The 15905-nt window shown below is 37.7% G+C and overlaps 1 protein-coding gene across 1 annotated transcript in view; it reads left to right on the top strand.

Annotated features, from left to right (window-relative positions):
- The window catches only part of LOC133979366 (ras-specific guanine nucleotide-releasing factor 2-like), a 46445-nt gene that overhangs the window by 7854 nt on the left and 22686 nt on the right, over window positions 1–15905 (top strand). Inside the window, 6 exon segments of the mRNA XM_062417878.1 lie at window positions 8203–8309; window positions 9288–9435; window positions 12771–12860; window positions 13030–13166; window positions 14476–14592; window positions 14774–14853. Of these exon segments, the coding sequence (XP_062273862.1) occupies window positions 8203–8309; window positions 9288–9435; window positions 12771–12860; window positions 13030–13166; window positions 14476–14592; window positions 14774–14853 (679 nt within the window).

Genomic DNA, 15905 nt, shown 5'->3' with positions numbered 1-15905 from the left:
GGTTTCCAGGCAACCTCCTGTTTTCAGTCTTTATGCTAAGCTAAGCTAACCGACTGCTGCTCCAGCTTCATATTTACTGCACAGACACAAGAATGGTATCGATATTCTCATCTAAGTAGCTGCAAGAGAGCCAATAAGTGTATTTCATGAAATGTACCTTTAAAACTACAGGCTTTCTTGGCATCACAGTGAGGTTGCCAGGCAACCAGCGTAGTCTCAAGAAACTCATTGTGTATATAACCCCCCATAAAATCATGAATTGTTTTTACACTTCACATTTTTCTTTCTTCAGACAAAAACAGGCTAGCTGTTTCCCTCTGTGTCCAGCTTTTTTGCTTAGCTATGCTGACGAGTTGCCAGTTTTAGCCTTATATTTATATCTTTATCTCTCTATTTACTTGAACCAAAGCATCTGCTGATTAATTCCATTTCCGATATGTTATGATCCACTGAAGTTAGGCACAATATTAGATAAATAAATTCCGGTTTATGTTATCTTTGCTGCCATCTTGACTGTACACCTGTTGGAGATCTTCATTCTACTGATTACAGTCTTCTAGTTAAAAATGAATATAACATTTGGGGTTTGTATGCATTTGTATTACATGTATCAGCCCACTGTAATGAAAGTAAAATTTATACTTTATTTATTTATTTTTATGTTCAAGGTTTGTTTCTTTCCACTTGTCCTTGGAGCATTTTTATGGAGCTAAATTCAGTACAAAAAATACATTATTGCCCCCTGTGGGTGCACAACAAGAGTTGAGAAATGAGAGGAATATAAAGTGGAGGGACGCAGATTGTGAATCTGATCCAGCAGACTGGTGGGTGGAAAAAGTGAACCCACACCCCTCTCTTCTATTTATCTCTCGAACGCTTCTTTTCACAAATTAGTTTTATTGTTTCAGTAACTGGTTTAACCCTGTTTTCAGTCTGCAAGGAGGGAAGGTTTTTTCAGGTAGATATTTCAGCTATCAAAAAAACACTAGCAGTGTTAGGACATTATTGTTGAAATTATGTTTTTCTTATCTTTATCTCTCTTTATCTTTTTCAAAAAGTGATAACTTTAAAATAATTGATGTTTGTTGTAGGTCTGCTGCTATGAATCTTTATGATATTTTGAAGGCACTGTGTTCCCCCATGAGAATTACTAACAACAGGTGGTTTGAGATTAGCTGTTTTGATAATCTCTCACAATCATTACATGTCTTCTTGTAGTACATCATTGTCTACTCTCCTCTCTTCTTTTAAGGGAAACACACATGATGTATGTCCTCCCCCATACACCCACACACACACATACAGGGAATCCAGTTTATGGATTATATCAGTTTCTTCTATAGTATCTCATACACAAATGACTCTGGTCTGCTCTCGGTGGTATGTCTCTGTAATGGTCATTATCGCCCTGTGGACTGAGCAGTCCCAGGTAGTCCTGGAGGTGGAGAGGGAGGGGGGGCCAGGGCTCATTATAAATCAGCTTCCAGTAGAGCTCATTGTGTCAAAATTGCTTCTTAATGATATTTCCTTTCTACCTTGTAATCAGCACATATGGATATAAAGAATATGACAGGGACAAAAACCTGTTTTCACTAACATGTCATAGTGCAGAGTATCAACTATACTGTGATTGCAGCACTGAGTTACATTTCATAAACTGTGGTCATTCCTTCATTGATGCTCTGAGTCAGTTAGTTAGCACAGTTTTCCGCTTCTATGCAAAGTACAGTTTGTGCTAAACCAGTTTCACATAAGCCTAGGATATATTCTACTCAATGGTGTGGTGTCTTATCTTAACATCTGCTTTTATGTAAATCAAGTTCCAACAAAGTCAAGCCGACCTTATTCTTGTGAAACGCACAACCACTTACACGCACGCAGACCAACTTGGATCTCACCAATGCTAATATTTTGCATTGTGATGTGAGTGGACAAACAATTAGCTAACAGTGTACATCTTCAAAAATGGTTTTATATAGTGTGTTAGTCTAAAGGGCTTTATTATTTACCTCTCATTCACTTATTCACACACAAGTACACACTTGGATAGCAGCGAGCCACCATGAAAGGAACTGCCCTAACCTTGAGCAATTTGGGGTTCAGTTTCTTGCTCACTGACACTTTGACACGTGTACAGGAGGAGCCAGGGATTGAACCACCAACCTTACAATTATAGACGACCCACTCACTCCAAATCATGGCTGCACTTTTAATAGTTGGACTTTGTGTTGCAGATCAAATTTATTACAAATCATGTAGACTTGCGTAAGCCATCATACCATCAATATAACCATAATAATATAAGGTAACGAAGTATTAAAACACAAAACAAAAACAAATCATTATAAGCTAAATTAATGCAAATTCAGTCTTCCCTATGTGGAATTATACAATTTAAACTAGTCTTAAAGCCCCTACACATTCATATATGTTTTCACCTGATAAGACCTCTCCTCAGACTTTGATTACAAACTGAGCTTGATTGACAGCTTTCTCACCTACCTTTTTACATCTGTTAGAGGGAAAACTTAACTTACCTTGCGAGGCAGCTGGATTCATAGGATCACACAATCACAAGATCACCTGAGAATCCATCTTGTCAAGCTTCAAGTCTTATGTCTGAACCATCAGTGGTTTGGACAAATCAATATCGTAGAACTACTGGCAGCTACGGGTGTGGTTTAGGTGTGACCAAAGCAAGAAGCAATAGCCCGTGATAGACAGGTGGTTTGTCCAATCACCTGCCAAGTAACTTTTGAAAGTGCCTGCCCTTTTCCAAACAATTTCTAAGGATGACTTCTCAGATGGTTCTGTGTAACAAACCATCTGGTGCATCAGGTTAAGAATTTACACTGTTATCAGTATTTTAGAGTTTGGTGATATTACGTTATTCCCAGTTTAGCTCCACCCAACTTCCACCTAGACCAAAAGTTGATTAAAAGCACCCGTGTGGATGTACAGGGTCTTCAAGTTACTGCTCACTGTTCATCTCATCCTGTGTGCAAATGATGGAGTGGGAAAAATAGATCCAAAGATCCATGAATTCAAATCAAACAGACTGGTGGCACCGGTAAAACAACCTGAATAAATGTTGCAATTGAGCCCCTACAGTGTAATGGTTACTTACTGTTTAGAATAGGGATTTAAAAAAAAAACTGTCATGCTCTGTTGGTGCCACTGATAAAGTCGTAGTCACTGTAATGATATGTCACTGAGCAGTTTCTTTCTTGTCATTCAACCAGCCTTTTAGTACCATAAATTTACCAAGTGCATATTTAGCCCCAGTAGGGATCGAACCTTTAACATTTTGTACATTTATGCCTCTGTTTACTCACTGAAGTAAACAACATTGAGGCAGTAAAATACCAGTTGCTTTGAAAGGGAGAGAGTGAGAAAAAAACACGAGGTCCATCTGTAGTACTGTACAACACAATTTGGCCTTTCATCAGTGCCGATACCAAAGCAGACGGCGGTATTGCATCATTAGTGGCTATTCCAGTCCCTGATCATCAGTGGATCCCGACAGTGATAACAGATGAATATTTTTGGATCCCCCAGTCTTAGTTTGCCTAAAGAATCTATTACCACTGAGTCCAGTTTCATATTTGACTCTTTAATCTTTAATAATGGAAGTATTTCATCACAGCGCCGTCACCAACCCAAAGGTGTGGGTGTGTGTGTGTTTCTGTGTGTGTGTGTGTGTGTGTGTGTGTGTGTGGTAGGTTCACATTTCCTAATGTTTGGCCTCTGCTGGACAGTGATAAGTTGTAAGTCTTTGTTCAGAAAACTTCACTCCTCACCTCTGTTCTCACAGCAGGAAGTTTTTAATAACTGACCCAAAATTTCCTCTGAATAATAAAATATTCTGCCCTTCTTTGTGCCTATGTCTTGCTCAGTGGTGGTAAAACACACTTCTTTGTGTCACGCTGGTAGTCTCACAGTCTCATTTTCTATAATAGCTGTTCCTCAGATTAGGAGAAAAAAGTTTCAGGTGAGTTATAAATTGGTCATTAGTGACAGGGAGGAAGAAAAGAGCCCCTCTCCCTGTCTCTTTGTTTCTTTTGCTTTTCCTCTGTGTCTTTATTTGTCTAAATGAAATTTCTTACAGTACAGTGAGGGAGGGATGCAGGGTGCGTTTGAGCCAATTTGAAGGGAGAGTGAGCCAGTAGTCCAGAATGGTACCGTAGAATTGGAGCAGCGTTTCGGAGATGTGTAGCACTCTCACTTTATACACTTTCCATAGGATGCAAAACACTATGTGTCCACGTCCTCTGAAAATTCCTCTTTGACTAATGAGTACAAAGCACAGTGTTACAGAGTAATTCATTGTAATGTAATGGGGAAGCTTTTTAATGCCATGAGGTCCACTTTGATGCAACATCTTCTTTAAAGGAAGCAATACCATTCAACTTTAATGATTGCCTGGGAGCAATAGGGTCACTGTTGAAGGTCTAGAATAGAATTTAAGAAGAAAAATACAAAATATACAAGATTTGAGTTATTTAAACATATGAAATCAAAGATTTTAACACGTTAAAGGTTGGGTTCAAAATGTTTCAAGTCTGACAGTAATTGTGTGACCAAATGAAAATTGAAACCAGTTTTGCCCGCTTTAATCATTCCTCATGTACGTACGGACCATTAGAAGATCCCCTCCTAATAACACTACTTGTTTTGAGCAAAATTGTATTTTAATGTTTATCAGATGGCTTTTTGGGAGTAGATATCTTCCACAGTGCCAGACTTTTTAGGAAGAAACCCTTCTTTGTATTTGAGCAGACAGAGTTTTCCTGTTCAGCTGTGGTGGGCTTCGTAACAAAAAGAGGGAATTTGGCACTTAAAAAGACAATTGACTTACTTGAGATATTAACTTGATTTGACTAACTTGCATGGCTGAAGCATCATATTAGCTTCAAATAAACACTACGGAATCATTTACAACAAAGTGCATTACGAAGGGATATCTTAATGACCAGTATGAACAGGCTAAATGATTATAGCCATAAAAACAATGTCAGTGTTCATTGGGCATGACTATTGTTTTAGGACATTTAAAAAAAAAAAAATTGTGAACTTACATTCAAGCAAAAGAAATTAAAACTGGGCAGTTGGAACTTCACATTAAGAAGGGGAATTAAATGTAAACATTTACATAATGTAAAGGATTCCGAAGAGGGAAATGCTATGAAAATAAATTATATCAATATACATTTATGCTGCATGCAGTAAAAACAGTTGTATTGATTTACTTTAGTATTTATAGTATTTCCATTTTATGCTACTTGTATTTTTTCTCCACTACTTTTCAGATGGAAATTTCTGACTTTTTATTCCATATTTATTTGACAAAACATATGGTCAGCTCACAAAATATGATACATTATTGCAAACTTAACTACCCAAGGGCATATTATTTAGTTACACTTAGCTCCAACCTGACCAGCTATAACATTAAAGTGCTGCATTTAAGTTAATTAACCAATTTTAATAATCAAATATTATAATATACAATAACACGACACTAACAGGGGTCTACCTGCATGTTGGCTACTTTTACTTTTAATATTTAAGCACATTTGGTCAGTACTTCTATGCATTTTTAATCTGAATGTTTACTTGTAGTAAAGTATTTTTTAGGGGTGTGACGATACACTCAGCTCATGAGACGAGACACGATATTGGGTTCACGAGATTGAGACGAGACAAGATTTTAACTATATTTTTAAGAAAACTTCAATGAGGAAATATATGACTGTTCTTTTATTTGAAATTCACAAAATAGAAATAATGCAGATGCATTTTGAAATGTTTTAACTAATCATCTTGTAATGAATCACTTCAGTTCTACTTTCTAAATATATAATATATATATATATATATATATATATATATGCAGTATATTCACTGTAAAAGGTTTTCCCATATAGATAGATATTTTATAGATAGAAATAATAGTAAGTTGCACAAATCCTATATCACATAAATACACAAGTAGAACAACATATAAATTGTGTTATAAGTTGGTAGTGTGACTCATTTTACTTTTTGCATCATTAGGCTTCCATAGTTGCGCTAGATCTCGTGCTCCTGAGGTCAACTTACCACTGCTCCTCTCCTCATCTCCTACTTCTGACTGAGATCTTCTCAGCAGGCAGAAGCTGCAACAAGGTTAATGATCCACACGTAACATTATAAAAAGACATGACGTGCAAATGAGATAGAAAACCAATCGCCCCTTAATTATATCTTCGCGAGACAACATTCACTTCGACGAGAAATATCGTCACGTTTTGGTCTCGTCACACCCCTAGTATTTTTACATTGTGGCACCTCTTCAGTAAACGATGAGTATTTCTTACACCACTGAATTTAAAATATGTGGATCACTTTTACTGCATTACCCATCACTGTGTATGCAGTAATAAAGAGACAGTCAGATGAATCAGTACCAACATGATTTGAAAATGTTTGTTACTTTAACAAGGCTATTAAAGGCAGATACCCAGAAAAGAACCCTGACATATAATGTGCATGGTAAAAATCTATAAATATTGTCAATATACTGTGTTATCTTGACTGTGCAGATAGAAGTGACTTATATTATCTATGTAGAGCTCTAAAACCTGCAATTTTTTCATTTTCTACTTGACACTCTTATTTTTCACATCTAAAACTGCAGGATGGATCAATAAAAGCATTAAATGAGTAGAAGCAGTGCTGAAAAGCAGAAAATGGAATTGCAAAACACGGTGGAAGCATCAGATATAGTGTTGCCATGGAAATGCTAGGTGGTGACACAATTTAGAAATATGTACTTGGTTAAGAAATATTATGTAACAGCTCCCTTTTCCCTACATCTCTCGATCCTTCTGTGTCTCTCTGTCAAAGACTGTTAGAGCACAGATTATTGTTGATGTAATAATATCCACCCAGCCAGTGAATCGAAATGACACATACATAAAAGCAGAGATAGGAGGATGGAGATGGAGAGGAGGGTCTGAGTGTGTGTGTGTGTGTGTGTGTGTGTGTGTGTGTGTGTGTGTGTGTGTGTGTGTGTGTGTGTGTGTGTATGTGTATGTGTATGTGTATGTGTATGTGTATGTGTATGTGTATGTGTGTGTGTGTGTGTCCGTCCCAATAACCTTGGTGACTTTGTCCCCGGCCCATCCCCACTGCAGGGCTGAAGCCCATCCATCCTCCTGCAGGGTAAACGTCTCTCCTCTGGACTCTATTTGGTTCACTGAATCCTTACTGAGAGAGACACAAAGAGATGAAAGTATGAAGGGATGTGGAGATGGAGGAGGAGGAGGAGGAGGAATGGGCTTTGACAACAAGAGAAGTGAGGATGCTGGTTGAGCGGGGCAGAGGAGGCGGAGTGGGATGATAGGTGAAGTGCAAAAGAGAGAGCGAGGAGGGAAGAGGTGGTTGGATGAAGAGAACAGAAGAGGAGGAGGAGGAGGAGAGAGAAAAGTCCATGCAGAGCTCAGTCTTCTCTGTTTTCCCTGACTAAGAATAGCAGCTCTTCTGGTAACCCAGTGCCCCAGGACATGACCATTTGAATAAAAGCTTCTATCACTTCACATAATGCCGTGTGTGTGTGTGTGTGTGTGTGTGTGTGTGTGTGTGTGTGTGTGTGTGTGTGTGTGTGTGTGTGTGTGTGTGTGTGTGTGTGTGTGTGTGCGTGTGTGCGCTCTCTACTGTATGCGTGCATCTGTAGGTGTGTGTCTCTGTGCTTGCATGTGTTGGCACGTGTCCGTGTGTACAGTAAGTGTGGGGAAGTATTTTAAAGGCAGATACTGAGGGAAATTCATCAGTATAATAAGAGAGACAGACAGGAAATGAGGAAGAGAGGGACAGAGAGAGGGCTAATTGATGGTGATGATAATAGGCATGCAGAGAAGGGAGCCACAGACAAGACTTGATATTTTATTTCAGCGAGCAAATAACTCATCATGTGTGCCTCCTTCCCCCTCTGTCTTTGGCCTGCAGAACTTCATGTGATGAATCTGGGCAAAAAAAGAGTGTGTAAAGCAATTGTAGTTGAAAGCAGTGTTTCCATGTGTCTGTGCCATATGTGTTGATTAGCTAGCATTTTCAAAGGAGCAACCAACGTATTGGCACAAATGAGGAGTGGTGTTGGAGATGATATCAGGGGTCGCAAATATTAACGGCTTCTCTTTCTTTTGTGTTTCTCTTCTTCAGCACTATTTCCTCATTGTGTTTGGTCACGATGGACAGAAGCCTCTGGAACTGCGGACAGAGGAGGAGAGTGAGTGTGACGAATGGGTGGAGGCCATCCAGCAGGCCAGGTACACACAGCATATAGATATTTCCTATAAGTTCAGAACTGAGCAGCCAACTTCACATTACACATGATACTAAAGGCCCTACACATCCATGGTCGACCTACACAGGTGTTTTTTTAATTATTGTGCCTGATTAAGCTGCTTGCAAGTTACATTTATTCTTGGTCAGTTTACTTTATTGCACTTGTTAGGGCAGGATAACTTAAATATTTATCATTCTGATGGGTACATGTAATTTGATAACCTCATGCATCAGCACAGCTCCATCCAACTTCAAACTAAACAGAGGTTTAATCAGCCAAAGTAAGTGAAGACAGCTGTGGAGATATGTAAGGCCATTATGTGAAGAGGCCCTATTCACTTAATATGATTCTGTCTTGAGTCTGAACTAAATAAGTCACAAGCCTTCCATAAGTTGCAGCCATAAAAGGAAATTATCTGAAAACGTGATGTCTCTCAGAATATAGTCAGCAAGAATGTAAAGTATACACATTTGTCATTAAAAGGCCTAAACATGCAAAAACTTCAGCTCCTATGCAAAGCCTCTAAAAATTACTGAGACTAAACAAAAATTAAACCAAAAGAAACATTCTTATGTATAACTTTTTATGAGTCAAACACTCAAAACTGAGCAAATGTGAGTAAGACAAAAACAAAATACAGAAATCTCTGATGTCAAATATCCAAGACAGTTCTAAACTGTTGGCAGAAGATTTTGCACTTGTAATATTCCCACCGCTCATACTGTGGTAGAAGCTCATCCAGATTATATTTTTTCAGGGCCTTTAAGATTCTCTTTATGCAGGGTAGATCAGCATAAATTTGATTCTCTCAGTAGCACAAATTTCAGATTCAGTGTGTTTTTGTTATTCACTCATTTAACACCTTAACACACAATGCGGTGCAGCAGCAAGCAACAACGTGCTGATGTTTTGTGCTCCTTTGTATATATCTCTTATTACACTTTCCTTTTCTTTTCAGTTACTCTGACATCATCATTGAACGAGAGGTTTTGATGCAGAAATACATCCACCTCGTACAGATAGTGGAGACTGAGAAGGTGGCTGCAAATCAGCTGCGCACACAGCTGGAGGATCAGGACACAGAAATTGAGAGACTCAAAGCAGAGGTATGACACACATACACATACAAACACACCCCCAAACACACACCTTAAAAGTATAAATGTTTAAATTTCCATTATATCAAAGCCTATATCCTTAACTTATTACTTAACTTATCAGTTATGGTAAGGATATAGGCTTGTTTATCTTTTTTAAACATAAGATAAGATAAGATATTCCTTTATTAGTCCCACAATGGGGAAATTTGCAAAATATTATCAATATTTCACTGAAATATTATCTTGTTTTTAACTGCAATGACAAATAGATCCTTCTCTATTACTCACTCACTCACTCACTCACTCACTCACTCACTCACACACACAGTAATGTGATTACACTCCTGCCATGAATCATCTGAAAAGTTATCCAAGAATAAACATGAATATATACACATTCTGCAAATAGTATGCATTGTGTGTGTGTGTGTGTGTGTGTGTGTGTGTGTGTGTGTGTGTGTGTGTGTGTGTGTATTCTCACAGCAGTGTTTATGGCAGCAGAGTGGCTGTGAGCGGTGCTCAGTCACCTCTGAGCGTACGAGGAGAAGCCCACTGCTCAATAAAGACAGCCCATCAGATTCCTTACAAACTGCTGCCAAACCATTACGCTTATCGAATGCAGCATGTTTCTGTCCTGCTGTCACGGCGCAATAAATCAGACATGCACTCTCAAAACACAAAACAAAAATGACCTCTACAACACTGTTAATAAGAACTAATTGCAATTCTCTCTCACACAAACACAATAGGAGGTCGTTATTGGTTTATGGTAATACGATCAATAGCTCAAATCTTTGTGAGCTTGTCTTCTCACTTTGAAACCTGACATCACTGTCAGACTGCTGAGAAAAAGCTTGAACATTAGTTAGATATTAGGGCTCAGAAATAATTCAATATTATCGTTTACTGTGTTATATTGAATTCTATTGTGATGATATTATTTAATTATTATCATTTAAAAAAATAACCTGGTCTAATTTAATGATTCCAAGCAAATTGAAGTTGAAAACTAACACAATAGTAATCATTTTTGTTACACGTTTGAAGAGTCTATCTCATCAACACTTAGTTGCACAAAATACCAGTTTGATTATTTTATTTATGATTTTAGAATTTTGCATTCATGTTGGCATTTAATGATATGCAATATTAGAACAATCATTTTAGTATCATGAAAATCATTTTAACCATCCCAGCCCAAGTTATGTTGTCTCTTTGTGCATGTATATGTAGCACTTACAGATGCAATATAAAACCGACTCAAGAAGAAGTAGAAGCAGGTATTCTTTTTTTAATGATAATTCATTTTAAACTGTAATTTACCTGCAATTTCAGGAAAAAATTCCAAACAATTTCCTTGAAGGTTTTCTTGAAGGAACTGTGTGATTTGATCATTTTAATACATGGGGAAAAAAGAATAAAATAATGCTATATTTAACCATAGGTAAAAAATACAGTACCAGTCAAAAGTTTGGACACAACTTTCTCATTTGGACAAATGAGAAAGTGTAAACTTTTGACTTGTACTGCATGCTCAGCTGAGCTGCTGTGCACTGACTACAAGACCTAGAAATATTACCTAAAAGTTTGCCAGTCTCAAATTGTTCCTATAATTATCACCAAATTACAAATTTCTTTAAAACAAAATATATCCAAGTAAAACATTAGGAACGTTTTTGTAAAAATGAAAGACAGATAAAGTATGACATTTGGCAGCTAATCACTGAGTGTCTCTGTTGTATCAGACGGAAGGTGATGTGATGTCAGGTGCATGTTCTGTTATGTGCTGCATAGATGACCAGCAGGTATTATAGAGATATTCTTAATGCACAGTCTGGTGCTTGGTTGAAATGTAATTCTTGGCTTTGCAGCAGTTGGCCCCAGGGCAAACTATTTGCACATAGGGCCAGCTGCTAACATCTCCATAAATCACACCTCCACTGCCATTTCCAATTCTGTCTCTGCTCATCTGTGTCAATAATTGCTTTTATAAACATTTAGCTTATGTAGGCTATTTCTGTCTTTGAGAAGAAATAACACCATGTTTCATGGATTTGCCCGTTTTAGTTGTAATTCTCCCTCAGAGCAACAAGTGTGGTTGTTACGTCGCTGCAAGCTGTGATTATATCTCACTGGTAGGATAGAGTGAGCCTTGTGTTAATGAAAATGCTAACGAAAGACATTTTATATTAGGAAACATCTGCTTGTGTAATGGGGCTGCTCATGAAAAAAGGATTAGAATTTGAGAGCCAATGTGCAGTGTGTTGATCCATCTCATTAAAACATACCCTTGTTTGTTTGTTTGTGTGTGTGGTGCTCAATGTTTATGAATAATTAAACCTACTAGCCAGTGTAACTGTCAACAGTTGGCAGACTAGTTCTTCTCTTCTGCCATTTGCACGATGGCGCTAGTGAAGAAGAAAATAAAGATGAAAGTGTGTGGCTTGAAAAAGGGTTTGGATTATTCTTTTATGCTTTTTTTCCATCTGTGATAAACTGATATTGTCAAGATGCCTAAAGGTAGAACAAATAGATTAAAGTAATTCAGTACTTGAGCCGATCTAATCCACTGCTCAGTTGATTTCTGCACAGAAGACAGTGTTGCCTTTTATCAGCTTTGTTTGAAGTTGGGCATTGCTGTTATTTAAAGAGAAGTTAAATAACATGTCTTAGTTTGGTATCTGCCTGACTTATTCCCTCTATGTTGTCTCATGTCTCATGTATGCTTCAGTTTTCAAACCTGGAAGATGACATTCAATTTGTGGTGGGTGGTTGGCTTTTCGTACCTCCAGCGAGGAAATGTCACATGTCTAATCTGTCTGAATATGGTAACTCATGGCTGTAAAAACGATACAAGATATGACATAATTAGAAAAAATAGATCTAAAAAAGGCTCATGTTATGGTTTCCATAGATAGTTTTATGCTAGAAAAGGGAGCACTTTCAGCTGCAGAGGATTATTCTTTGTCTTCAGTTTCTCCCCCTGTGTCCTATTCTGCACAATAGATGATCAGGCACATATAAGCCTTAATTTGGTTACAGTTACCAGCTGATAGCAGCCCTCTCCCTTCTCTGTCTGCCTGTGTCTTTCTGAATGAATGCATGAGATTGTCAAAGATGAGGAAGTCTGATGTCTATCTGGCACAAACACACCAACAGTTCACCGAGCACACAGTGCATGACTATCACACATAATCACACAAATGACTTTTAGTCCCTTTTGCAATATAATATCCTCACTAACTGTATGACTTATCACTGGTGTACCATTGTTTTAACTTAATGTGATTTTGTCAACAATATCATACTAAAATATTTTATGACTGTATTTTTCTTAAAAGATTATAGCTCTGAACAAAACTAAGGAGCGGATGCGGCCTTACCATGTCAACCATGAAAATGAAGACCCAGATATTAAAAAGATCAAAAAGGTAAATACACTCTACATGCTCATATTAGATATATTTTAAGTTTCATGTGATTTTGTTCACTGTAAACTGTTTTCTCCACTTGTTGTTGTTTTAATCATTTGACATTTTTTGTGTGCATGTGTATATCATGCATCCTTTTTAAATCTTTTTTTTTTTTTTATCTGCTCAGGTGCAGAGTTTCATGCGAGGCTGGCTGTGTCGGAGGAAGTGGAAAATTATTGTCCAGGACTACATCTGCTCTCCACACGCTGAGAGCATGAGGAAGAGGAACCAGATCGTCTTCAACATGGTGGAAGCAGAGACAGAGTATGTTCATACAGTATGCCTGGAGTAGCAGCACATACGGTAGAAAAGTTGTCATTATTGTCTTTGCAGTGCATAATGTCTCACTTACTGTAGACCATAGGTCAGGTAAGGATATTCTGCATGATTTGTCATAAGAATTGGACAATAACTGACTGATATGACGATATACACTTACTGAGCACTTTATTAGGAACACCTGTGTCCTCCAATCCAATAAAATAGCTCTGTCATTTACAAAGTTTATACATTTTCAGTTTTTGTTGTCAGAAATGTGATTATTCTACCTATTCTACTATGTTAATAATTTAGGTCATAGCTATAATGGTTCTGTCCCAGTCTGGCTCTATGTCCCTCCAGTAGTGCAGCAGATGCCCTGAGGCTTTTCTGCCTGTTGAAGACTGGAGTGAGTGGCAAGAAGGACAGAGAAGAAGCTTCAGATTGTGTTTAAGGACGTCTTGAGAAACTGTTGCTTTCTGTATTGACTCTGTTTGGATAACAGTAGTGGGCAGTGGTATAATGGAGTGTATTATATGAAAAGTGTTCCTTAAATTTTGTCTACTTCATATAATGGGGTGGACAAAATACTTTTTTACAAGATTCCTAAAAAGTGTAATTTATGGCAGAGCTGTTGTATTGGATACTCGGTAAGTGTATGTCATTTTTATGTTTCACCATTAATACTGATATCATTTTAATATCTCTTGTATTATTTAATACTGGATTTACATAACTTCTGTATTCAAGATTTGTCAGGTGTTTATTTCTATGGATGAGTGTTTTTATAGAATTAAATGGATTTTAATTTAATTACAATCACGAAATGTATCCCTGTTTGTCAGGTAGAGCAACCTCCTCTAATTCAGATAAGGAAAATTTATTGAGTCAAGGGTTTTAGGACTGTTTTTTTTTATCAAGATCAAGTCAAGCTGTAGTGTATGGAAGTGCATTACAATGCATTGAAGTTCCGAAATAGAGATAGAGCTGAAAGGCACTGGCTAAATCTAATATTATGAGAAAAAAAATGGTTTTAAACTTTCAGAAAAGACCATTAGTAATGGGAATATAATGGGCAAACAGGAAGAGGCATTTGTTACTCATTAAACTCATATTATTGTCCTCATTGAACACATTTGCTCATATACAATACAAGTTAAAAGTTTGGACTCAATTTCTTGCATAGTTTATGTTTAGGAGAAAAATTTAATATTCTATTTTGGTGGGGAGTGCTTCCCTTACTAGTCTATGGTCATTATGATCTTGGTGATACATTTGATTTTTTTTTTTTCTCCTCATGTGTCTGTGACGGCAGGTATGTCCACCAGCTCTACATCCTGGTCAACTGTTTCCTCAGACCTCTGAGGATGGCTGCCAGCTCAAAGAAGCCCCCCATCAACCACGATGATGTCAGCAGCATTTTCCTCAACAGGTGTGTTTGCTTGTCCACATGTGTTTGAGTGTGATTAACAAACATGTTATGTCCATCTTTTCTATTAAGCTTAATGCTAATTATGTAGAAGAAACAAGCAGACACTGAGAATTTCAAAAAGAAAGCAATAAAACGGCTTTTGTCATAATGTTTTCACACTTTGTTTACACTGTGTCTTCAGTGAGACCATCATGTTCCTGCATGAGATTTTTCACCAAGGCTTGAAGGCGAGGATAGCGAATTGGCCTACCCTGGTGTTGGGTAAGCTGTTGCTCAACCTCACACATTGCACAAAATACAGCAAGACACACTCTGCAGCCATTCAGCGACATCAAGGTCAGGTTTTCAGTTTGTTTTGTTCAAACGTCAGCCTTGACGTCTTACTTCCCCATTCACACACATACACACACACGTTCATTTCCCTATCTCAGTCTGCAACACGCACACTCATTGTGTTGACAGACAAAGACCACCCAGACCAGAAGGCATCCCACTTTTTCGCCTCCTAAAACAGAAGCCCCCTCGACAGATAAGCATCACCTAGGAGACAGACTGCTGACAGACACTGCAGCAAATTACTTGTGACAAATTCAAGAAGAAAAGGGTCGACTGATTAAACATTTCATCCTTATCTGACTTCCTGCTTCAGGTTGACGCATAATATAGGTTCCTAATCAACAATATGTTACAACAAACCAATTTCTGTAGTGTTTTCAGCACTGATTCTTTGTCTTATTATTAATATTGATTTTGAGCAATTTAGCCTCAAGCACATCCAATATCATATAATAAAGGCTTTTTAAAGCTGTGCTTTGCTTTTCCTTGCACAGTTTGATACTTTTATCTCTTTGAGAGCATGGCCATTGAAAAACCTGATGATTGAGTAATTTGGTTCTCTGCAGTAAAATAGGAAGCATCAGCTACATCAGATGCTATTTCAGAGTGCCCCATAAATGTTCAAATGAAGTTTTCCTCATTCACTGGGAAGACTTTGTAATATATCTAACTCAATTATGATGCCTTTTAAACCAATTGCTTGTGGTCTACTGGTGGTTTGCACATGACTGATAAAGTTACTGGGAAGCAGTCACTCACAGAATTAATAAAGCAGTGATTTATGAGTGTATTATTATTATTTATCAGTAGTCAGTTTCATAGCTGCACAGTTTTGAAATGACCCTCCTCATTTTCGTCTAACATTTGCTTGGTTTCACCCCTTTCACCATCTGCCTCCCTTGCAGTTTGCCTGACCATTTTGAGTCTGACTTGAATGAATTCATATTAGGAAATGAGCTGTGCACCGTGCAGGAAAT

Source organism: Scomber scombrus, chromosome 4 (genome assembly GCF_963691925.1).
Source record: "Scomber scombrus chromosome 4, fScoSco1.1, whole genome shotgun sequence".
Taxonomy (NCBI): Eukaryota; Metazoa; Chordata; class Actinopteri; order Scombriformes; family Scombridae; genus Scomber; species Scomber scombrus.
This window is presented reverse-complemented; position numbering and strand designations above follow the sequence as displayed.